Source organism: Chaetodon trifascialis, chromosome 19, assembly GCF_039877785.1.
Source record: "Chaetodon trifascialis isolate fChaTrf1 chromosome 19, fChaTrf1.hap1, whole genome shotgun sequence".
NCBI lineage: Eukaryota > Metazoa > Chordata > Actinopteri > Chaetodontiformes > Chaetodontidae > Chaetodon > Chaetodon trifascialis.
Window position 1 is genome coordinate 12,622,881 of NC_092074.1, and position 23,344 is coordinate 12,646,224.

Consider the following 23,344-nt stretch of genomic DNA (forward strand, 5'->3'; position numbering starts at 1 on the left):
GTAATAAGAGGTCTTCACCGAGGTTGGCGCTGTTTTCTTTCTCGCGAGATTAGCAGACAGGAAGAGACGAAAGCGAAGGTCAAGAATTAAACATGGCAGCCCGCGGTGTACTCAGGACAGTATGGACCTCATTTTCGGGCTTAAAATTAGGTGCCGCAAATACCATCGTGAAGGTTCAACAGAGGATAACTGTTCCTCAGCTACCGCCTTTAATCACTCAGTGCCGAGGGATCCGCCAAGGTGAGATTTTAGCCCAGCAACGTAGAAGCGCCCTGCTACATGTTAGCTAGCATGTTAGCACAAAGACGCTGACAGTTACAGGCACCTCACAGTTACTCATTAGCTGTTTGCAAAAGAGACAGCCTCTTCTACACATCTTTTCATTTAGTGTGCTGTGAGCACAAAAATTCTAAACATTATAATCATGTTTTGTTTCATTCCTCCTCCTCTGATTATTACATGTCCTGAAAGTTGATGGTTATCCATCCAAGTATTTATACACTGTTGTGCAGAATGTGAGTTTGTTTTAATGTCTTACATCATGTAATGTCTGTTTTTACAGTGGTGGAGAACCAAGAGGGTAAAACAACAACGGTAAGTACAGTCAGGATATGATGGGGAACAAAATGATCTGCATGTGTCCTGTCTTTTGTAGTGTTTTGGCTGTACGTTTGTAGTATGATTATTTTTATTTGCAATACACATTCATTCCCAATGCCTGAATTGTCATGTGTTACATCAGGTTACTTTCTAAAGAAACAAATCCAAAACCATCTTTATGTAAAAGCTGCATTAAGTTATTCTTGAGTGTGGATGTTTTAATGGAAAACAACACTGTAATAGGTAAAATCAACAGTGGTCCATCATCCATCATTACATTAAAAATGTGTATATGCACACTGTTGGTTTTGGGATAGATGATGACAGTATGTAACAAATAGACAAATGACTGTTCCATTGTAAAGGATAGGAGTAGCAGGTATAAACTCCACACATTATATAATACAACGTGTTTTTGTCTGCTGAGTGTATCTTAATTATACATTTTTATCTATTTAGCAGGGCCTTTCAGGTCAGAGACACGTTCTCATGGTGATTTTATATCAAAGTGTTTTTTCATTTTACACATTTTAAAGGTGTCATTGTAGGGTTTAGATTTCATTAGAGCCTTGAAGTACAAGTTTCACATTAGATCAGATGTGAGGAACACCTCTTCAACCAATAACCAACAGTAAGACAGTGGGAGAGATGAACTTGTGAGTTTTTTTTTTTTCCTGCTGCATATGTAAATATGCAGTGCACCCTGGCAAGGAAGCTTCCATAGTTTCTGATTATACTGACAATAATCATATGAATCGTTTGCCAGATTGAGGGTAAAATACTGGACAGTCCAGCAGCACCACAGCCTCCAAACCCCGCAGCCAAGTGTCCTATCTACAGATGGAACCTGCAGAACAAATACAGCTACACGGTAAATGTGCTCACATGACCAAAGCATCTGAGACATTAAGGAAAGTGTATCAGCTCTTTTAAAGTGCCTGGTTTTCTCTTTTTTTTCCCCTCTTTAACCCTCTCCAGGATGTCTTATTGCTCAGTCAGTTCATCAGGTCTGATGGAGGGCTGTTGCCCAGGAGTATCACTGGTCTCTGTCGAGAGGAACATCGCAAGATTGCTGCCTGTGTGCAGATGGCCCACAGAGCAGGTCAGTGCTGCTGCCTGCCCCTCGTTTGTGTAATTACTTCTGCCTTGATTATCTGTATGACACTGGGTACCATAACTAACAAATTGAAAATAATTTCCACATCTTTAAAATACAGTTGGGGGGTGTAGATAAGCATGTAAAGGTATAAACCACTCTGAATCTGACCCTGTCAAGCTGGTGCGAAGTTTGAGCAGCTGGTTGAATGGTGTGAGAATCCAGAATTTTTTTCCTGTTGTGCCTTTTTGAAGCTTCTTTACTCGGCTGTTAAGACTTTTGTTTGTTTCTGTGTGAAAGGTCTGCTGCCTGACCACAAACCCAAACTTCCAGAGGGCCATGTCCCAAAGAAGCCCAAGCCCCAGCTTAACAGGTAATGTATGCATGAACATATGTCTATTCATATGTGTGTTTCTCACCATTATCTCTCAGTAATCAGCACCAGTCCCAGTGCAGCTGAAGCAAGCGATAATTTCATGGCCCACATGTGCTGTGTCTTGTACAGATACCTGACCCGCTGGTCCATTGACTCTGTGAAACCCATCTATAAAACTGGACTTAAGTGGTGTAAGAGGCGCATGGCTGTTGGCCACCCAGCACTCAAGAACAACATACGTTATGGCGTCAAGCCCCTTTACATAAAACACTGAAGGACAGAAAGCCTGACGAATCGGTGCGCCAACAAGACCAGAGGGGGTGGGCCCTTTCACGCAAGGGGTGCATTTTCAAATGGACTTTTGTCACATTGCCCTTGGGAAAGGGCCTAAAAGCTTCATCCATCTGTATTTATACTACCTTTTGTTTATTAAGCCGTGTCACGCTTTTAATGAATCACCCTCAGCCCCAACCAGAACCATCCATTCTGACTCTGTGGGTTTTCAAAAAGCCCTTGAAGTTACCTCTCTGACAAGTTAATGTGATCATCAGCTGGGTCAATGCTAGAGTTTCAAAGTAGGTGGTATGTTGACTGTGTATACTCAAGGCAACACAGATGTGCAAATAAAATGCTCTCAGCATGTGTTTACTGTATAGGAACAGCTTTTGTGCATGAGAACTAAATGGAACAAAAACAGCATGACTGTACCTCCTTTTAGTTTATTTGTTTTAAGATAAGACAAACAAAAGGTTCTGCAGTATGTTGCATTTAATACAATTTAAAGGTTGAATTGGTTAACAGAGAAACACGAGGAAATCATAGCTTGAAATAGGTGTAAGATGTCTCTTTTTATAGCATGAAAGGAAGATCCAAATTCTTGGTCCCGTTACCAAAATAGATGTATCCATGCTGTGGCGTCATTGGCACATGGTAGAAGGTCAGGCCGAGCCACAGCAGGCTGCGAAGCACACACACTTTGCCAGCACATTCCAACTGAAGACTCCATGATCCTGTGCACAAACATACAATATTTTTTTGTAAACAAATGATGTTAAATGCAGGAGTCTGTCACGTCATGTTCTCTGACTGCGCCATTGAGCTGAATTTAAGCAGAGGCCGCCATTATCTTTCTTTTCAGTCCAGGAACATTAGACTATTCACATGCTCAAGGCAGCCAAGGGATACTCCAATAAATCAAGCCTTTGTGCTTTTGATATCTACAGTCTAACCTGTTTCTCAATATGTTTGGGTGTGACCATGAACCCAAGACCCAGGGAATTGAGAACAAGAACTGGATCTGCTACTATGTAAACATAAAAGCCCTTCTTTAACACACAAGGGAGAGGATTTTGGTAAATTGGACATGTATTGCATTACTTTTCTTGTCTTTGAACTTATCTGGCAATGTATGATTCAACTAAAAAGTGAGAGGTTTGGCATGTGATATACAACATATGGTGTCCAGGTTGTAACTACTGCTGAAGGAGAAGAAACCAAAGCCATAAATCAGGAGGTGGAAACAGCTTGCAGGACTGTTGTTGAAAAGAAGGGGAGCCCAACTTAGGTCCTCAGAGGAAAGCACCTGTCTTTTAATCTGCACCAATCACGTATCACGTTCTCCCCAGAGACCGTTTAAAAAAGCCCCAAAAGCTAATTCTTTCTCCTTTTCAGCGAACACATGCAAACTGCTGTTAAGACGGCCGCAGTGAGTGTGGCATTGAGACAGCTGCATGATGTCCGCTGCAGTGATGACACCGCTGACATCCGTATCAACTCAAAGAACACACAAACATATACACATGTGGAAGCCCTCTTAAATCAGACATCTGCTGCGTGTTTGGCTATGGCCGCTAAATATTTTCTCCTTCTTTCTCACACACACATACACAATTGCGTCCAGAGCCTCACATCATCTACATTGACTATAGCCAGCAGCACATCCAGCTAAGCAACCAACCTCAAACCTTGACAGACGTGACTAAATTCACAGACTCCTTTCGGAGCATTTACGTTGGCTTACTGTTTGCTTCCTAGGTTTGAATTTTCCAACACGTAATACTGTTCAGTAGCTCAAATGTGTGTTTCCCACCAGAATTCAAGCACACAAACCTGAAAGACTATTACCACACCATTATACAATATATTTGATGAACCCAATCCAAGGCAGCAAGTCACTGCAAGTTTTGTCATAAAGCAATAACATTTTGAATGTCTATCTACAACACGTGTGTGCTCTGGAGAATATGCAGTAGTAATTTTCCATAAATGAGCAAAATCTGGCTAAACCACTTATTTCTAAACCATTACTTGAATTGTTTTAGTTGGAGTTTCTACAGATGTGAGTAATCCTGTTAATCCTTTAACACCAGTTTGGTTTCTGGTTGGGTTCTTCCCATGTGCTGTAGGTTTCTGTCCTGATTTCATCTTACTCACTTTTAGGCAGGAATGATGATCACAGAATGATTTGTAATTTTCCTATGAAGAACCTGAGGCCTGACTCACAGTAGGTGGGCCGTGAATCCCCAGATAATTCTAATCCAACAGAAACTGTTGTATGCAAACACTCAGCGATGGGTAAATTTAACGGGAAATCCTTTCAACATATTCCCAGAAAACCCATTCCATCTGACATGTAGGCTGACATCAGGAGTTTTAGGAACTAATTGAATCATTTTACTGTCAAAATGATTCAGTTTGGAAGAAACACCTTTTGACTTTCAGTCAGCTGAATCACCATGATTTGTGCTGAATTCACACCCCATCAAGCTGTAATGTAGCACGGCGGTTGGAACACTAACTGAGAAAAACCCTTGCACGTACTCAAAGTAGCTGTGTGTTAATGGCACCACATCATAGAATGACACTTTTCGGCTCTGGTTTGATTTACTGAAGTTTTCATTGCAAAACCTCTTAGAGCTCAGTGAGCAGGAGATAAAAAAAAAGCTGAAGATGTGTTCATGTACTTCAGTACTTCCATCAAATGCTCTAAGGTATGATATTTGTATACAAAACAACTGGTGACATGTTATAGAGTGGGGTAGACTGAACTCTCTGGTTTCACCTTTAGGAATGTCATCACTCAGTACATCCAGGAAGTCAATAGCTGGGTTCAAATCACCCATTTCCAGGATGGATTTCTTCTTCAGATTCTTTGGTCTGCTGAAATGAAGGAAGTTGTCAAGCTTCCCTGCTTCTGAGAAAGACAGACCTGAGCAGATTTGCACATAATTAAAATATGCAGTGAAATCATGCCAAAATAGACACATGCATGCATTATGTTTCACAAAGCAGGACTAGCAAATCAACCAAATAATTTGTGAAATATTTCATGATATCTATCCAGTTAAAATAAATACTCCATTTTAGTCACACTTTATATCAAGGTACACAAATTCACTGTTAATTAGTTGCTTATCGGCATGCATACTAGTAGCATAGTGTTTCTTTATTAATCATTATAAAGGACTTAATAATGCCTTATTCTCAGGGTTAGGGTTATGTCATTAAAATTGTAATTGAAGTACAACTTCCTTACTATCAATAATCAGTAATTAGGAGGTTAATGGGGTAAAACTTTTGGTTTAGGGCCTAATAATTGTAGAATATGTTCATGTGGAATAAGTTTAATAATAAGTGTTTTTTAATGACCAATAAAGAGGCCGCATGCTACTAATATGCATGCTAATACACAACTAGTTAATGGTGAATATGTGTGCCTAAATGTAAAGTGTTACCCACATGTTAACCGTGCTTTATGAAACACCTCTGGGTCATTCACGTACAGCAGTGAGTATTCACAGTCCACAGTGAAACATAGGGTGTGGCGGTGTGACAGACACTTACCACCAAAGCTGCGGTTGATCTTGACAAGGCCGTGTGGACTCTTCACGAACGCCCCACGTGGTACCACAGACACTTCCTCATCGATCTGATGAACCGCCACTGCCAGCCTGCTCTCCTCTTTGACTTTGGTCTGAAAACAAGAACAGTCCATCATGAGCTTGAATTTCATGACAGTCATGAAAACAAATCTCAGCGCTGACATTTAGATTCAATTCTCCTTCGCACTTATGGATAAAAACAGTTGTTTGTTGCAGAGATAGCTGACCTGAGATAGTGCGGGCTATAGGTAAGTAGCTCATTGTCTCTCCTAAGCTTTTATTGTTTGTTTGTTTTAACTATATGTTTAATTTTGGTCCCACATCCATCCTTATTTTGGCTCTAGTTACAGTTCAACTAGATGATGCTATGCTAAAATATTTTTCTTTGGCTAAAAGTACAGGGATGTGTTTATAAACTACCTGCAGGGTAATTTAACACCTTCTCTTGCTCTGGGGCAGTAGTACTGAACACTAGAACAACTTCACACTTCAGTCCACGTGACTCTGTCTTGAGGTTCACCTGGCAGCTCAACATTTTCACTGTGCTCGTTTTCCAACCATGCTGATGTGACCGTACTCACCACCACCCTCTCCTCATCCTTCTCCCCTTGCCGGCGGATCTCAACATGCTCATACATAAATGAGGGGTCTCCTATGAAGCGACCCTTTGCAGCCGCGGACACTTCCTCGATCATAGAGTCTGTGGCAGGGGGGAGCAGGAACCAGTCCATGCAGTTGGAGCTGGAGGCCACAGAGCAACACGCACTCAGGTAACTTTACTTCACACTGTGAGGGGACACAGAAAGCTGCTGCATGAAATTACAGCTGAGGCTACCTTACCTATAGAGGTTCTTTCTATCCTGCATCTCATCTTCTCCTCTCCCCTGAGCGATGAAATAATCCTGCTTCAATCCCAGTATTTTGCCCCAAAACAAGACTCGATGGAACTTGTAGTTTTTCTTCAAGATCACCAAGGAAGTCTGCAGGGCGGTCCTTTGCTCAACGCTTAAAGTGTGTCCGTTACCGGCAACGAGTTCCAAAGAATAGTATAAGGAATTTGAGTCCATTGTTTATGTACTTTCAAGTAGATATTAGTTACTTAAACAATACCCGCTGTTTGAAACCATTTGCTAGATAACACAACAGCTAACCAAAGCCGAACGCTAATGACAACAAATCGTGTTGCAGGTTGTCATAGCAACGCCCCAGCCCCCTCTCCCCCCTTTCTTTTTTCTGTTGTAAATAACTTTTCTTTCTTTTTTAAGTGTTTCGTGCCTGAACTAAATATCATTGTCAAAACAGAGAGAAAACAAAAATTATTAACGTCTCTTTTCGGGTGCGTTTGCTCGTGGTGTTTATGGAAACCAGCGCACGCGAGTCTGCCCTGACGTAATGCCCCAGCTTTTCAAGTGTGCGCGTGCAAGAAGAAGCAGACAGAGTACGTAAATATTATACATGGCTGTCTTTAGTTTAGCTTGTCGCTAGGAGAGGAAGTAATCACAGCTTTCCATGTCGTCCCTCAGACTACTGGTGTTTAACTCTAAACACACGTGATTCATAGGTCGAACCGTCAGTAAACTAGGTAGTAAGCAAGGAGGATATACATCAGTAATGTATAAAACGTAAATGCACCTCAACTGAATACAAACGTCTGCTTTGAAAAATGTCTATTAAAAAATATAAAACATTCATTATATAATACAGAGCAGTGTATTGCCTCACTCTTAAAATTGAAAGACAACCTATGTAGAATTTTTTGCCTTGTTGTTGGATTGTATTGTATTATTAACTCTGGTACAATATACTGGCAAAGCTTGTCAGTTACGACATTGATTCATTTATAGTTTGCTCTCCCAGACATCGTGTCCAGCAATGTTGAGTACTGTATCATATAAAGCCCACTAAATGAGATTCACATGTACTCGTCATACAGAGTCAGGCATATATATATTTTCTGAAGCTGTGATTATACATACAGTACATGGTTATTAGAGTATTTGATGTCGTTTGTGGAATAATCTTGTGGCTTTTCTCTGTCTTACAGCCAGAAACTCTGGCAGTTTTTTGTCTGGCAGTTTCAACCAAAGTGTCTGGGAGACAGGATCGGTTAAGCCCTTTGCACAGCTGGCAGGATGCATGCTTAGATCCCTCCAACAGGACTGCATGGCACATGGGAACAGGGGTAGTGCTAGGATATCATCTCAGGATGCGTTTTCTGTGTACACACAATCATGTTGTGTGTTTCTCTGCATATGAGACAAGAGAAATAACACAAGAGAGTGTTGGCGTTCAGCTGAGTAGGTAGCAATCATAGAGGTAAGTTCATTAAGTCCTCCCAAGGCCATAATTCAAGGTAACTCACTGGCTCGTGACATGAACTCACAGCATTCAGCAGGCTGTCTTCCTCTGGGCTTACTGCAATGTCACGAATAGGATTTAGAGCCGGAAAATGAGGGAGAACCGGCACAGTGTGTTTTAGGTCCGAGGCTATAGATGTGATTTGGCTGCATTTGAAATAGCTGAAACATGAGCAAGCATGGGAGAGGAGGAAAGACGGATATGTTTCAGTGTGTGCGGTGTGACTTTGTCATTGTGTTGAATATTTGCTATTGGCTCTTTTATCTGTATTTCACAGCCAATTCTGTTTGCTTTTAAGGAGCGACGTAGCAGAGAGACTTTACTTTGATAGTGAAAGGCATATCTGAACTGCTTGTGTTGTGACTTGGTTGAATCCCTGTGGTAAAGTTCAGGATTGTAAGCCTTAATATCACTCTTCACTGATAAACTCCCAGTATTTCATTCATATTCTCTTTCCCACTGTGTCAAAAGCTCCTTTCATACACAGACTTTATTAATATCTGATCCAAACAAAGAGTTTTCATCTTCCACCTGCTCCAACAACTTGACAGGTGAATCCTCTGTCCTACCTCCAAGAACCTGCATTTAATGGGGACGCTTTAATGAACTCAAAATGCCAAACTTTCACTCATCCTTTTAGTTATAAACATTGTTATGCATTAGCTGTTGCTCATAGTGGTGATGTAACTTCCTGAGCTCAGTACATGAATTGGTCTATCCCGAACACACAGGCACTGAGTCACGCTGAAGTCACTGGTTCTTCTGGCCAGCGTCTGGAGAAAATCCTGTTTAAAAGACACTAAACGGGCGTCGGTTGTTTGGTTTATCCTGGCTCAGATCCAGCAGTCTTAGCTTTAGTTACACTTAGAAAAACATGATTGGATACTGTCAAACAAATGATTTTCGACAGTCTGCCGGTGTTGGGCTATTCTTTGGCTTGGTGATCCTATTTTTGTTCACCTTGATTGGAAGTCTGGGCTTCCTCTGTTTGTGCTGTACTGTAAATGCCCCTGCAAATCACGCCGGACGGTTGTCTTATTCTTAACCTCACGCCCACTCCAAGTTAAATCCCATTTAACTTTCATGAAATCAAACCTTGCTTCTGATACTATTTATGGTAGCCATTTCTTTCTGCAATTGTATTTGTAATAATCTCTTTCTAAAGTAGTTTTCATTGCTTGCGGGATCCAAAATTCAAATTGCCTTCACTTGCACAGGTGATTCACAGGAAGTAATGAAAATAATAAATAATAATAAAAATCAAATGCCATAATTGAAAAAAAAAGAGAGAGAGAGCGAATAAAACCCACTTGATACTAATAGAATTAAGATTAAAAAACCAATCTGATCCAAGATAAATAATGAGGTGTGAATGTAATCCAGGGTTATCCCTTGAAATTGTATCTCACTGACATTAGCCTGACTGCGTGCTGCTCTCTCGATGTCATGTCAGAGAGGTATAAAGTTACAGCTGAAGGCAAATGCAACATTTCCCACTGTTGCAGCATTCAACCAGCCACTTCAATGTGAAGCAGCAAGCAGAAAATGTGGTTAACTTGTTGTTTCTCGTGAATCCCTTGAGTGTGTGAAGGCAAATTGAACACCAGCATGGGATTGGCGGACTCCGCCACTAAACAATGAAAACTACAGTCTGAGGATTTAACTAAAGAATGTAAATACATTACCTGTTGCAGAGAAATCCTATAAATAGCGTATGAAAATCTGAAAATCTGAAGGGATGTAACTTTAAGAACACATTGGAGGCGGTTTCTCTCTAGAGCAGCGATCTGAACACAAGCAGGTTCTAATAATTCCTAATGTCCATTCATTCCCATGCTCGCCTATTCCCATGACAGACTGCATTTCCAGGCCTCTGTGTGTTGGCTGTAATTGTCCAAACAAAAGGGCCTCGGTCTGGAGTCACATGCTTCATCAGCAGCAGTGATTTCAGCTGTCTGGCCCTCTGCCCTTCTGGCTAATGTAGTCCACCAACAGAAAAAGGAGGGAGAGTGGGGTGACTTTTCTACAGAGTACCCCACACAGCAGAGAGCACATAAGGACAGCCCCTCACCAACCCACTCACTCACACAGACAAACACACTTTGAGCTTGTGGCTCAGGATGGCACCTCATTAGAGTTGGCAGTCCAAGTGGAAGTTTTGGAGCCATAGAGTGACACACACATACACACCACTCCACTTCTGTTTCCCAATTGGCCGGGAAGGAAGTAATACTTCGAATGAAGCGGTCTGTTTCTGCCCTGGTCCCGCTGCTCTGGGAAACTCACCTCCCAGGCGACCAGCGTTGCCACGGCACTAATCCTGACGGACAAAAGATGGGAGTGCCACAGAGCACGATGCTGCCAGACACTCTCATTGGTTGGCAGCATCCCACGCGATGCTGTGATTGGCCAGTGCCATGTTTATATACAAATTGGAGCAGTCAGAGGTCACATCCATCGATCTTGGTGGTGACATGAAGGAAACCTGACCCCAAAGCCTCGGAGCCCTAAATGGCTTTAATTCCTGTTTGATACACACACATACACGCACACACACACAAACACAAACACACTGGCTCTTTCTTAAGTTCACTTGCCTGGGAGTGCAGCATTAAGTGAATCCTGAGAGAGAGGGAGTGAAGTGACTAAATAATAGCGTCTGTGGTATACAAAAGCACAGACGACAACAATACCAAGAATGCACCAAGGGCACCAAGTTCAGTGGGTTGCACACCTAAACACAGTCTCAGAGGTTCGAGATTAACACTGGATAAATATTTTGATCCGGAGAAGGGCGTGTTGTGTAAACTAGTAATACCTTACAGACTGAATCACCGCTGTTTCACTTGACCTGAGGTGCCAACAAACTGCTGAAACCAATAACTTCTGTCATCAATAAGTCTTATCCTTTCCCCTTAAGTTTAAAAGCTTGTTTTTCTTCCCATAATGCTTTCCCATTTTATTTCTCTGTATTTTCAGGGTCTATTTAGTGTCCACATTTTCTCCCTTTGAGTTTTTTTCCAGCTTAGAATTCGAAAAATATGTAACTATTAGCTTGTTGCAGATATATCTGCGTTAATGCACCTGTCAGCCACTAAGTAACTCCACCACAGAAGTGTGAAAGATATGTTTGAGATTGTTGTTTGAGAATTTAGACAGTGTCTCATTAATCTAAACCAGAGAGCACTGACAAGTTTTCAAATGTAATCTTTCCAGTTTACATAGCTTGGTTACAGCTTTGTAAAGACATCGGGGGAAACATAGTCTGGCATTGTCTGGAGGTAACAAAATCCATCTGACCAGCACCTCTGAAGCTCACTATTTAACATCATGTTTGTTTAATCTGCGCAAAAATCAATGAGTAACAATGACATGTGTGGTTTTATGGTGGGTTACAATAGACTAAGCTAAGCTAAACCAATCCTAAGCGGAAAAACATGTAATAATCCAGTTTAGACATACTTATTTTGCAGGTCTGTAATTTCACAGTATTCTGGTCTGTAAATTTTCTCATAAATTCAAAGACATTTCCTCACAGGAACTATGTAATTTGCTTCTAATTATAGGCAAACCAGAGACAGTTGTTCAGTTGTTTCCAGATAATTAATTCAAAGCGTAACCTTGAGAGTCGCTTTTGGTGCACAGCAGACCAACTGAACATGCAGAAATGTGAAATCTGTGTACAGCATACAATTCAACTTATTTTCCAGTAATAAATGAGGACTGAATTATAATCTATTTAAGTTTAAATGGAGCGTCGCTTGCAAGGACATTCATATTTTCCCAATAATTTGAACCAAATGGCATCCTTATTTTCCAGGAAACATCTTGAAAATTATTAGCAAATTGCAGGAAAACTACTGAGTTACCGCACATATTTAAGGGATACTCATATAACTGTTTTTATGTTATGTACTTATGTAAAAAAAAAAAAGAATTTATCATTATCTGATTTTTCTAAATTCAAATATCAGTATCAGTGTCAGCATCAGTTCTCGGTTGTCCCATGTGAGGAATAACTCAGCTTCTTTTTTTTTTAATTTTTATTTGATGTCTTTTTAATTGGGGTAATCCTGTAATTGTCTGAGTTGGAGGAATTTGATAAGTTGTTCACAACAAAAACAGATATCTGTGTGAAAATCTGAGTGAGCTGTTCAGACATGAGATGCCACAAACCGCTCCCAGTTTGCATGCTATTGGATCAAACTTCAGATCAGACTTTCACACACCCATTACCAGAAGCCCAGAACCACGTGGGCCGAAACTGAGCCAGTGAGTTTGTGGTGTGTTTAACATCGGGTCAAAGTTTGGTGTGTGGTTGTGGAAAGCTGTATGCTGTAGTCCAGCCTGCTGCTGCTGGACAGAGCTGCTTCCCAGGCTCCTGCAGCCTTAACGTCCATACTCCTCCTGCTCCACCGAGCTCGCAGCATACAGTCCTCTCCAGCAAGTGCATTAAACACACATTGCAGACACACACCCCACAGACAGTATATCAGGTGTCTAATATCAAAGACTCATCTCTTTCCCAGCTCATCCTCGGCGCCACATGAGAATATCTGCAAGTTATTAGTGCCCCCGCATCCTGACCCTGCACAGCTTTCTCATGTGACTTTGTTGAGGTATGTCTGTTCAAATCTGTCTCCAAGTCTCTTTGCATGCGAGTCATGCAGCGTACGTCTGTGTGATTATTAGCTTTTCATTAAAAACCAGGCCGCATTGTGGGATTCATTATCACTTTCAGCATACTGGAGATCATTCAGCGCTGAGAACACTGTCTTTATTGCTTAATCTCTCTCTCGCACACACACACATACGGACACACAATGAAATAATACTTGAGAAACAGTAAACAAGTGGGAGATTATGTTGTAATGCTCAATCTTTGTCCGACATCGGGGGTAAAGCTCAGTCAATAACCTTTGTGCACTCAGATCTTACAAAATTTGTATCGCTGTGAAAAAAGTGAAAAGTTTTCAGAGTTTCTTTGCAAATAATAATTAAAATGTGAGCACAACCACTGAGTAAAATATGCAGTTATTATTAGCAGCGAAAGTATGATGATTGATGTAGTCAGTGTGTCAGGTCTGTAAGTGTAAATATGCAAATCTATACAGCAAATAATGAAACTTTGAAGAGAAAGGTGTGTCAGATAGGATATTCATTTGTAGTTAAGCTATCAAGAGCCTCTTCGGTAGCTACTGTTCCTGGTTTTTGTTGTTGACTTCAACAGCAATCGCAATAAGGCACACTGGTCCTTGTCCAGTAGTCCAACCCCCCCCCCTTTTTACTAATAGCTAGCTAGCTAGTAGCTAATAACCTACATATGTTGCTGGCTTAGCACTTCATTAGCCATATTTAACAACTGTGCTTATCATAACAGTGCACTAAAAGCCTTCACATGACAACAGAGGCCTTTCTCAGCTGAAGCAGGTACCGTGGTGAGAAAGGGCAAAAGGGCAGGAAAGAGAGAAAGCAAAAGGAAAGGGAACAGAGAGGGAGACAATAGTGTAAGATCAGGTGAGGAGGTGGAGCTACTGGGACTGTCGCTCAATAAAGTGGCTCATGCCATAGTTGGTATGTTAGAAATCCTCAATGCAACACTATGCATTTGTCCTTTGTCACTGCTGTATGAATATTTAAGAGGTAAAACGGCCCCACTGCAGCTCAACAGTGCCCCCCAATGACGACACACGCTCTTAACTGGCAAGTTGTTGCTGTTGTTTTTTTATTTTGAACCGCAAATAAGATTGTTTAATATTTAAATTCATGTCACCAAATACAAAGCTACATACAAAGGACATTCAGAACATGTGCAATCTGCAGACATTTCATGTTTTACTTCAACACTCTGCTTACCAACCAGTGAGCAGATGCAAGGCTGCCTTTAGCTCCTTGTTAAAACACACATTAAAAAAAGCATGTTTAAGTATTAAAGTACATTAAATACAAATAAACCTTGACCTGAAATTAAAATAAAAATAAAATTCTGGTAGCAAAACCCTTGCAAAATTGATATAAAAGATTGTTGTCTTCTCAGTTTCTTCTTCTCTTGTTACAAAAGTAGAAAGATTAAACTCATTAGTAAACACAAGACAAGCCTCTCTTGGTGCAAAAACTACATTAGTTAACATTAGGCAATAAGTTATTCCCTTGGCACGTTTTGTCCTCTGGCATCAAAAACGGCACTATGAAGAAATCTAAACTGGACAAAAGCAGCGAGCTTTGCTTGTCCGTCTCTTTGGCGGTGATTGTCTTGTTCTGGTAGATTCATCTGATATCACCACGTTGATGTTGTTCCGAATTCATAATGTTCATCATTATGCAACTGAGGAAAAAGCGACAAAGTCCACGTCAGGAGCAGGTCATGGTGGATGCTGCAGGAGCGACACCAGCACAGGGATATCAGATAATGCTGTTCTGGTAATACTTTCAAAATTAGCTTTGGCATGCGCTAGAAACAAATCCTTGTATTTGTTCATAACTATTATGGCTTGTTTGAAATGGCAGGTTTTGGCTAAACATTCCACGGTGAATTGGTCCTTACCAAAGAGGCCTCGTTACAGAAAAATACAACAAGTAAATGTGCTTTATGACAGATAAGAATGAAACAGAGGACTGAACAGGGTTATGACGGATGTGTGTGTGCTATGCTAATCAAGTGCAAATAATGATCCAAATATCAAATTCAACACTGTCCTCACTGGTACTTAAACAATTCCAAAAGCAGAAGGTACAGAAGTTGGACCAGTGCTGGTCTTTGGAATCTATTGCACTTTTTTCTCCTGTACCTTCTGGAAATTTTCTCTTTTGGACAGACTGTCTGATTGAGCAGTAGGATGAAAGTGAATTGAAGCTCAGACTACAACGCTGAAATCATTTTCAAGGAAGCAGATTTACGATTCAGAGTCATGGGGATCCTGTCTCCAAAGCTCTGACTCGGTGGTGAAATACATTCAGTCATCCGACATGCTCTCCTCCACTGGGCTACAGACCGGGCTCCCCTCTGTAGAGCCGTAAGACTGCTGAGGTTTAGACCCCTGTGTGGCACTGGCAGGTGATTTGGGATTAAGCACTCTGGGAAGATAGACCTGTAATTGTACAACACAAAACAGATACTGAAAACAAAGAAAAGCGCTCAAGTGTTCCTTAGTATTCATTTTTGTGTATTCCTTTATCCTCCCTGATTTGTGTGATGCAATGCTGCATGTAATGTCCAAAGAATGCTGAACATTAGGGGAAGATCATGGAAATTTATGAGGCAAACTAGGACACTTCAAAATTTAACTTGGCTTGGGTGACTGGTAACCAGAGTTCACTACAAGAACAGCTCATCCTGAACACTCAGCTCGGTAGCATATTGTTCAGAAAACACTGACCTGGTATTCTTCACTTTTCGTTCTTTCATTTTGCAAATCACTTCATCTGTCGTGCTGACAGAGGCCCATGATTCTCTTTAAAAGCTATGGTATTTTACATTGCTAATGAATAACAAACCAGCAAGACAAATGGGGTGAAAGAATTTACAGCAAAGTTCTTCATCTAGTAAGTTAACTTTGGATCAGCCTGTCCTAAACACATCTGACCTTTATTCCTGATGTGGAATTTGTTATGGAACAAATACAGTACCGTGCTGTTTTCTTCAACTCCCTTTGCCGCATCCTCGTCCTCCTCTTTCACCTGCAAAAGAGCACAAATAACATGAGGGCTCAGTGTGAAGGGTGACAAAGAATACAGCATAACGCACACACGAGCACACAATGCTCACCTCATAGTTGTGTGGACTGAGGTACTTGAAATGGCCAAAGCAGGTGTAGCTGACGCAGATCAAGACAGTGGCACACAGCACCACCAGTGTGAATAAAGACGTGGAAGTCAAGAAGCCTGAAACACCAGACAGTATCGTTTAAATGCTGGTACAGAGGTTTTACTCATTATGTATAATATGTGATTATATTGTAAGTGTGGAAAGGTTCACAGATGTTTATACATCTTAAATGTATGCATACAGTGTGAAGTTGATGTTGTTGTTAGTGAATCTCAGGTCATTTCTCTGACATTAACTTTCATTTCCAGCTTGTTTCTTACCTGTTCTGAGGACAGAAAAGAAGTACAGCCATATGAGACAGATGATGGGCGCAGCCAGAGCTTGAGTGACAGCTCCCAGGTGGACCTGGCGTTCTATGCGAGCAGGCAGGTAGGCAAAGTACAGGTTGTGTTTGTCCACCAGTTGCTTCAGCATCATGTATAGGAGACCTGTAGACACAGGCATTAAAAACCCCACCATGGAAGTGACTGGAAATATGTTGTATGTATAGAAGTGTGTACAGGAGACTGAGGTCTCCAGGAAAGGCTGACAGAGTGAAGTGATTAGAAGAAACAGATATATTGATATGATGAATGTGTTGAGTGTGTGTGTTTGTGCATGCATGTGTACGGCCCTCCTAACTACTCACCAAAAGGCACAATAATAGGACATATGATGCTGTAAGCCATAATGACAGTGAACACACACAGGGTCCAGCCATACATGGCTCCATACTCAAACTCATAGGCCTGGTTCTGTAAATGGAAGTTAAAACTTGTTTAGGTGAGGTTGAGAATAAAGCAAAACTACATTGAAAATGCTCTGTGCTCTTTAACTTTGCAATGACTTTAGTTGACATGAAAAGACAGCATGGTGTACTTTTCATCTGTCCACACGCTTATTAACAGTTGTTTACATTAAGATTTCCCTGCATGCTTTCAAGATGGAAGCACAATATGAAAGTCGTCGCCATTTACAAACATTAAGGTTGACACAGTAGAACAGTAACACAACATTTCTAAAAAAATCACTAAAGCTCTTACCATTGAAAGGAATGACTTGAAACACATCTTGGTGCTCTGTTCAAAGTAGTAATGACTTTCAGTTGTAGCATTCCTTTAATAGAGAGGGCCATTACAAACCTGTTTGACATATTTTCTTTCAGCAGCAGAGCGAGCGAGCACCATACGAATGGTGTAAAGCAGCAACCCCGGCAACCGCAGCAACTCCATCCCAGAGCCCACCAGGGCCGCTGCGATCACATAGTTGACAAAAAACGCTCCCTGGTCAGGTAAGAACACACACCTGATGCAGGAAAGGAAAGGAAAACAAACAGATAAAAGAAAAGGAGTGTAAACGTGAGGTTTATGAAAAGATGAAATTTTATGAATCCTGTCCACTGTTGTAAAAACACCTGGTGACATGCGAGAGCATTTTCTTATTTTGTGTCTATCACACATTTTTCTGTCAGTCTAAACAAAAAAGAGGGAACACTTACTCAAACCTCAGTTTCCCATCAGAGAGAAACTCTTTATCGAACAGCCAGCGGAAAAACACTGCAAGACTAATGGAGAAAAACAAAGAAAAGAGTGCTCACAGTTAGGCAAGGTTCTCCCTGAATCATAAAATGCATCTATTAGCCTCAGAGGAACCCCGTTCAGCCAACTGACATTCACTTCTTTACGTGGTATTTCAACATACTAACGTGCCAACTGCAAGTCACAACACACGTGGTCCCCATTTATTACTGTATCTGACATACAATGACTTACATACAATTACTACTTTAAATAAAAAGTTATACTTGATGTTGGACAAACTGTTGCTCATTCAACCTGGTGACATTTCAAATTACCTGGTGAGTCCTAGTGAGGGGAGGATAAGCACCATGAAGAGCAGGAAGAAGTAAAGCTTACGCATCATGCTCAGCTGCTCACTGGACCTGAGACACAGATGGCAGTGGATCAAAAACATTTTCCTCTGCTAACAGAAACCAATCACTCCACTGCCAGTGTGCGTGTGTGCGTGTGTGTGTGTGTGTGTGTGTGTGTGTGTGTGTGTGTGTGTGTGTGTGTGTGTGTGTGTGTGTGTGTGTGTGTGTGTGTATGTAATACCTGGTCCAGTGTGCTTCTCCTAGTGTAGAATAGTAGACAATGGTGGGCAGTAGTGCAGAGAAGGTCCACAGCAGGAGAGTGGGGAAGAACTGACTGATGATAGGGCTCTAGAGTGGAAAACAAAGCAAACAGTAGATTCCAAACTTTGAAAGACAAATTGTGACAAGCATGAGTGTCTGCGTGAGTAAGTCTCACATTGAGATAGTAGATGGGCTTAGTCACGTTGAACTTGTCTATGGTGTTGATCACGATGGTGGGAGTCGTGAGGAAGGTGAGCAAGAAGAAAAGGAAGAAGTTGAGCAACACGTAGCGCATGAACCAGCGAAAACCCCGCACTGAGAGATTGTCCCTGCGGGATAGGGGAAAATAGGAAAAACAGAAGCAACAGGCCAGTTACACAAAAAGGCAGTGCAAAGTAGAGAGAGCAAAACAGTGTGGGGTACACACAGACTTCTCTTCTACATCCTCAAAGAACTGAATCAATATGTTTTTATATGTAGGTCTCAACGACACTAAGCAGGGTTCATAATTCATGATATAGCTGAAATCAGTGTTTGCAATATTACCATATTGCAATATCACATATAAAATAATCTAACTGTTGATCAATGCAATGGAATATGTTCCACTGTTATGCAGACAGACAAAAAGCCTAAAGCCTCTAAAACTAATTTTGATTAATTGCAACATAACCAGAATCCTTCATCCTTCATCCTTCATCCTTCATTTGACCATCACAATTTTGTCAATTGTCAATTGCCACATGATTCCACTAAAAGTCAGTTAATGATTATATTGAATTCTTGCCCAGACATATTGGCACCAGTATTGTGAATACCAACTCATATGATCAGCATGGAGCACATACAGTGTGAAGGGTTGGTGTTTCAGACCTTACCAATACACATTTTTGGGATGGGGCGCAAAGCTGACTCTCCACTTGTTCACTTTCAGAGTCTCACTGTTGGATGAAGGCTGGGGCACCCTTCCACAACAGCAGTTTGTGTCACCACAGTCGAGTGCATTGAAGTCTTTCAGAATGCTGAAGCAAGTAAATGACGGCTGTTAGGGATACACATTAACCAGCTTTCAACAATAATGGCTGCCCAAAGGCCTGCTTCCAGTGAGAAGTCATGTGGTGACAATAAAATCCAGACATCACTGCTCTGATCAGGCTAGAGCTTAAAAAACTAACTGAGGAGGTCAGCTGGCATGATACTGCTGCTTCTATGCTGCTCCCGGCAGAAAACATTAGCACATACTTTATGCTGTATGACACCTTTATATTGGTACTCACTACTTGGCCATAGCTTCGGTCTGCAAGGTGACAAAGGCAATCCCCAGGGGGCGCTGTGGCACCAGTTCTACTTGCGTCCTCACCTCTTCCAGCAGGTCTTTTTCTTTTGTACTGTAGTACTCTATGGCATCAACCTGAACACACACACACACACACACACAGGTTGAATGCTTTAATAAAACTGAAATAACCACTTTCATTTTGTCACAAGATTGTATATTTGCTTTTACATTTCTTAACCTAAATTGTGACATAAAAGATTATAACGCACAAGCTGCACTTATCATCTGGTCCATCTCACCTTCTCGAGGTTGGTGCAGCAACAGAAAAGACTACACAAACGGGGATTAATCAGCTCACGGTTCCCTGTGCTGTCTAGGATACGCTCATAGTAGCGCAGGTTTTTTCCAGCTCGCAGCCTGGCGTGACAACAAAAATTAACAAACAAAACAACACATACAAGTCGGGTTACCTTAGTAAAAATAAAGCTAAATATCTCTAAACATTTCAAACACAAACTGCATTTCTAAGCCTGGAACATGCTTCACGTGTCGACACTTGCAACCATTTCCTCTGCATATATGTATACAACATCTGAAAACATTTAATATTGAAGAGTTAGAGTGAGACAGACTCATACAGTAAATTTGGGGGCTACGAAACTGAAATAATAAGCCATAAGAGACTAAAAGCTGCCGATTTAGGTGATAATTATCTCTGTGCACATAGAAGTTAGTGCCATCGTGAAAATAGATCTAATGTATCTACAGGCCATGACTTCGTGGCCATGCTGACTTGCACATGCTGGCATTTATTCAAAGGCACAGAGGGCAATAATCACATGACTTTTTATGTACAGTTACTTCTGACTTCTTACCTTTCCTTATCAAGGTACATGAGCTTGGACACGTCATAGCCCAGGGTCACAGCACACACTTGACAGGACGGGTACGCCTCTCTATATAAAAATAGCTCTGACATTGAGGAATGGAGCAGGTGGCCACCACTTATGGTAACATGCAAGTGCACTACATTAAGACCAAAGTTCGACTTTAGAAAATATGGAAATAGTTAATTTTTATAATGCAGTCTACTCACGTGAAATGAGTCTTTATGGCTTCCTCTGTGGCTGTTTTAGGAACTGAAGACACAAACAAAGTGTTTCTGCTCTACAAACAGAAAGACAGATCATAGATCAGTCAGGTACTAGCACAAGTGAGCATGAAGTTGTTCTTAGCTCCTCATAGACGGGCGCAATCTGATGTAAACTAAACAGAGATGTGTGGACATAGTTCAAATATATACATTGGACGGAGACATTCAGAGCAATTGTGGATGCTCATGACTTCAATGACATCAAATCTCGTAGTAGTCAGAGACTCACTGTCTCTCTGCCCATGTCTTTGATTTGAGAAGTGTGGCGTCGCAGCAGAGCAACTGTCAGTATCAGGTACAGAACTGCAAACACTGTGTGTAGCCATAACAGGTCGTTTCTAGAAGCAAAATGAATGAAAGACACCAAGAAGCATTTTGTCAAGACCAAAACACACAAAACTGTTTTGAATGGCAAACTTTTGTTTCTATATCTTATATAGTGGTTTACCCCTTCTGAAGATTCCCTACAGTCGTCCTTCCAAATTCATTGTCTGAAAGAAATAAACAGCATTAAAATATGAACTGTAAGAAGAAATAAGAAGATGAAAAGAAAAGTGGTCAAAATCAGCTATGAAATACACACACTAATGATACCTCACCCTTAATCTGTATATAAAGTAGAATTAAAATATGTGAGCTAACTGTCATTTTAGCAGGATACTGGTTGTCATCACCATTGTAGAATTTTGTAATGCTGGACTGTAATCACTGCAAAGCGCAGTCTCTTGTAGTTTTTTTTTGCTTAAAATACAAAGAATACTGCAACACACACCCAGCAGATCTCCGGTCAGGTTGACAGGCAGTATGATTGCGAGGGATGTGACAGTTATGATGACAAGCAGGATGATCAGATGACGCTGGAAGGACAGGTAGTGAACAGCATCCATGCCACATCTGGCTTTTATTTTTTCCTCACTGAGACAGACACACATACACACTGATTAGATGGAACCAACATGGCTTGTCTACACAGCATGATGAAATAGCTTGGGTTGAGCCATGAGTTCAGAAACAATGACCAGCAAAACAGACAACAAACTACAGTGTCACTCACTCCATTCTGATGATGTAAGGCAACCAAGAACAGCATCCCTAAACATAAAGAGAAATATTTTGTTAATACTACCATACAATGAAATAACAAGGAGTATTTGGTGAGTTCTTTATGGTTCAAGTCTGCACCGCCAAAAATATCATTAGACTAAAACCATATTATTGCTTTAGCACACTGAGTCAGTTAAACAAGAATGATCTTAAAGCCAAAATAAATGTGGTTTAAGGTGATTACTAAAATGCATTCAACCGATATCTTAAAACAGCATGTTGATAAAGCCAGTTTGTCACGATGTGATACATATAAACTGATTACTCATCTCAGTTAGTAAAACTATTCTTTTACGCTTTATGAATACTGATTTTGGTGCTGGAATTGATGACAAAGATTTTCTTTTACATACCAGTTCATACTCAGGGTCATCCGTGCTGGACATAATAGATGACATTCGTCCATAACGACGGTGTGTTGACTCAGTGAACCTAACACACAAAGTTCAGTGTCAAGGACTAAATCTGACTGCCCAAAAAATAAAAAAATAAATACAAAGAATTTAAAAATTAAGTTTCATAAGACTATTTTGGTGAATATTTCACATCTGAAATAGGTAGTGGTACTGTAGGTGGCATTAGTTGCTGAACTCTGAAGTGTGTGAGATCTTGAACTGACCCTTCTTTGTCTGCAACTAATGCCAAACGCCCATAGTCCCAGAACTTCCTCCTGATAATAGAGAAGAGGATCAGCAACACCTGTAGGTGGCAGGAGAAATAGAACCAACATAACTTTAACATCGTGACATCAGGTATTGATGCTGTGACGTGAATAAAGCAATGGCTGGTAAAAACCACGATGCAGTTTATTAGTTAACGTCATATTGCATCATGGCAAAAACATTCTTGTGCAATCTCTGAAGTGACACAAACAAAACACAAAGCATTTTGGCTGGGACTGTCTCTTGCCTATAAGGACAATACAGAAAGAGGCACAGATAACTGAGGTCACAAGATTTCCAATATTCATCACAGGCAGACAGACAGACACGTACCAGAAAGACAGAGAAATCAAGTAGGAGCACAACTGGCACTCCTCCAAATTGGATTCCCTTGAGTACAGTGCTCTCTGTGGAGCTGAAACAGCTACTGTTGTCCGCGAAGGTGGGGGAAGAGGTACCATTTCTGACCAGCAGGGGCCACTGCTCCCACAACACGGAAGACATCGCTGGAGTGGAACCAGCAGTTTGTCTGCAGAGATTGATCATAGGGCAATAATGAGAAATGTCCTCCTAAAGCTGCTCCCACGGCGATGAGAAAAACAGTAGGGCTCCAAGCATCCAAGTAGCAATTATTTTCATTATCAATTCATCTGTCGATTAATTGTTTAGCTGACAAAGAGTCTGAAAATATTGAAAATTTAATTCACATTTTCCCACAGCCCAAGGTTATTCTTTAAATTGCTTGTTTTATCCAAACAACTGTACAAAACCTCAAAACACTGCATTTAAAATGATAAACGATAAAATGTAAGAAGCTGGAACCAAAGCTGTAGGTGATGCATTAATAAATAAGGCAATATAAGGCAATTCCTACATCAGGGGCCTCTCAAACCATGT

The 23,344-nt window shown here is 41.0% G+C and overlaps 3 protein-coding genes across 3 annotated transcripts; 1 reads left to right on the top strand and 2 right to left on the bottom strand.

Annotated features, from left to right (window-relative positions):
- Positions 1 to 57: 57 nt before the first annotated feature.
- Positions 58 to 2,725, top strand: mrps18a (mitochondrial ribosomal protein S18A). Its single transcript, XM_070987966.1, has 6 exons — positions 58 to 240; positions 563 to 594; positions 1,367 to 1,471; positions 1,579 to 1,702; positions 1,997 to 2,069; positions 2,202 to 2,725. The coding sequence occupies exons 1-6, from the start codon at positions 93 to 95 to the stop codon at positions 2,344 to 2,346; spliced, it is 627 nt and encodes a 208-aa protein (XP_070844067.1). The 5' UTR covers positions 58 to 92; the 3' UTR covers positions 2,347 to 2,725.
- Positions 2,726 to 2,770: 45 nt separating this feature from the next.
- Positions 2,771 to 7,127, bottom strand: rsph9 (radial spoke head component 9). Its single transcript, XM_070987967.1, has 5 exons — positions 6,794 to 7,127; positions 6,535 to 6,694; positions 5,916 to 6,045; positions 5,134 to 5,280; positions 2,771 to 3,082 (listed from the first exon to the last, which is right to left on the bottom strand). The coding sequence occupies exons 1-5, from the start codon at positions 7,018 to 7,020 to the stop codon at positions 2,922 to 2,924; spliced, it is 825 nt and encodes a 274-aa protein (XP_070844068.1). The 5' UTR covers positions 7,021 to 7,127; the 3' UTR covers positions 2,771 to 2,921.
- A 6,882-nt stretch (positions 7,128 to 14,009) lies between these two features.
- Positions 14,010 to 22,973, bottom strand: tmem63a (transmembrane protein 63A). Its single transcript, XM_070987943.1, has 22 exons — positions 22,781 to 22,973; positions 22,405 to 22,484; positions 22,139 to 22,217; positions 21,736 to 21,773; positions 21,454 to 21,596; positions 21,130 to 21,172; positions 20,911 to 21,019; positions 20,625 to 20,695; positions 20,404 to 20,484; positions 19,828 to 19,945; positions 19,527 to 19,660; positions 19,128 to 19,271; positions 18,425 to 18,578; positions 18,230 to 18,336; positions 17,971 to 18,057; positions 17,614 to 17,679; positions 17,258 to 17,420; positions 16,765 to 16,870; positions 16,397 to 16,564; positions 16,077 to 16,192; positions 15,938 to 15,988; positions 14,010 to 15,399 (listed from the first exon to the last, which is right to left on the bottom strand). Exons 1-22 carry the CDS (start codon positions 22,949 to 22,951, stop codon positions 15,265 to 15,267), a joined length of 2,364 nt encoding a protein of 787 aa, XP_070844044.1. The 5' UTR covers positions 22,952 to 22,973; the 3' UTR covers positions 14,010 to 15,264.
- Positions 22,974 to 23,344: the final 371 nt, after the last annotated feature.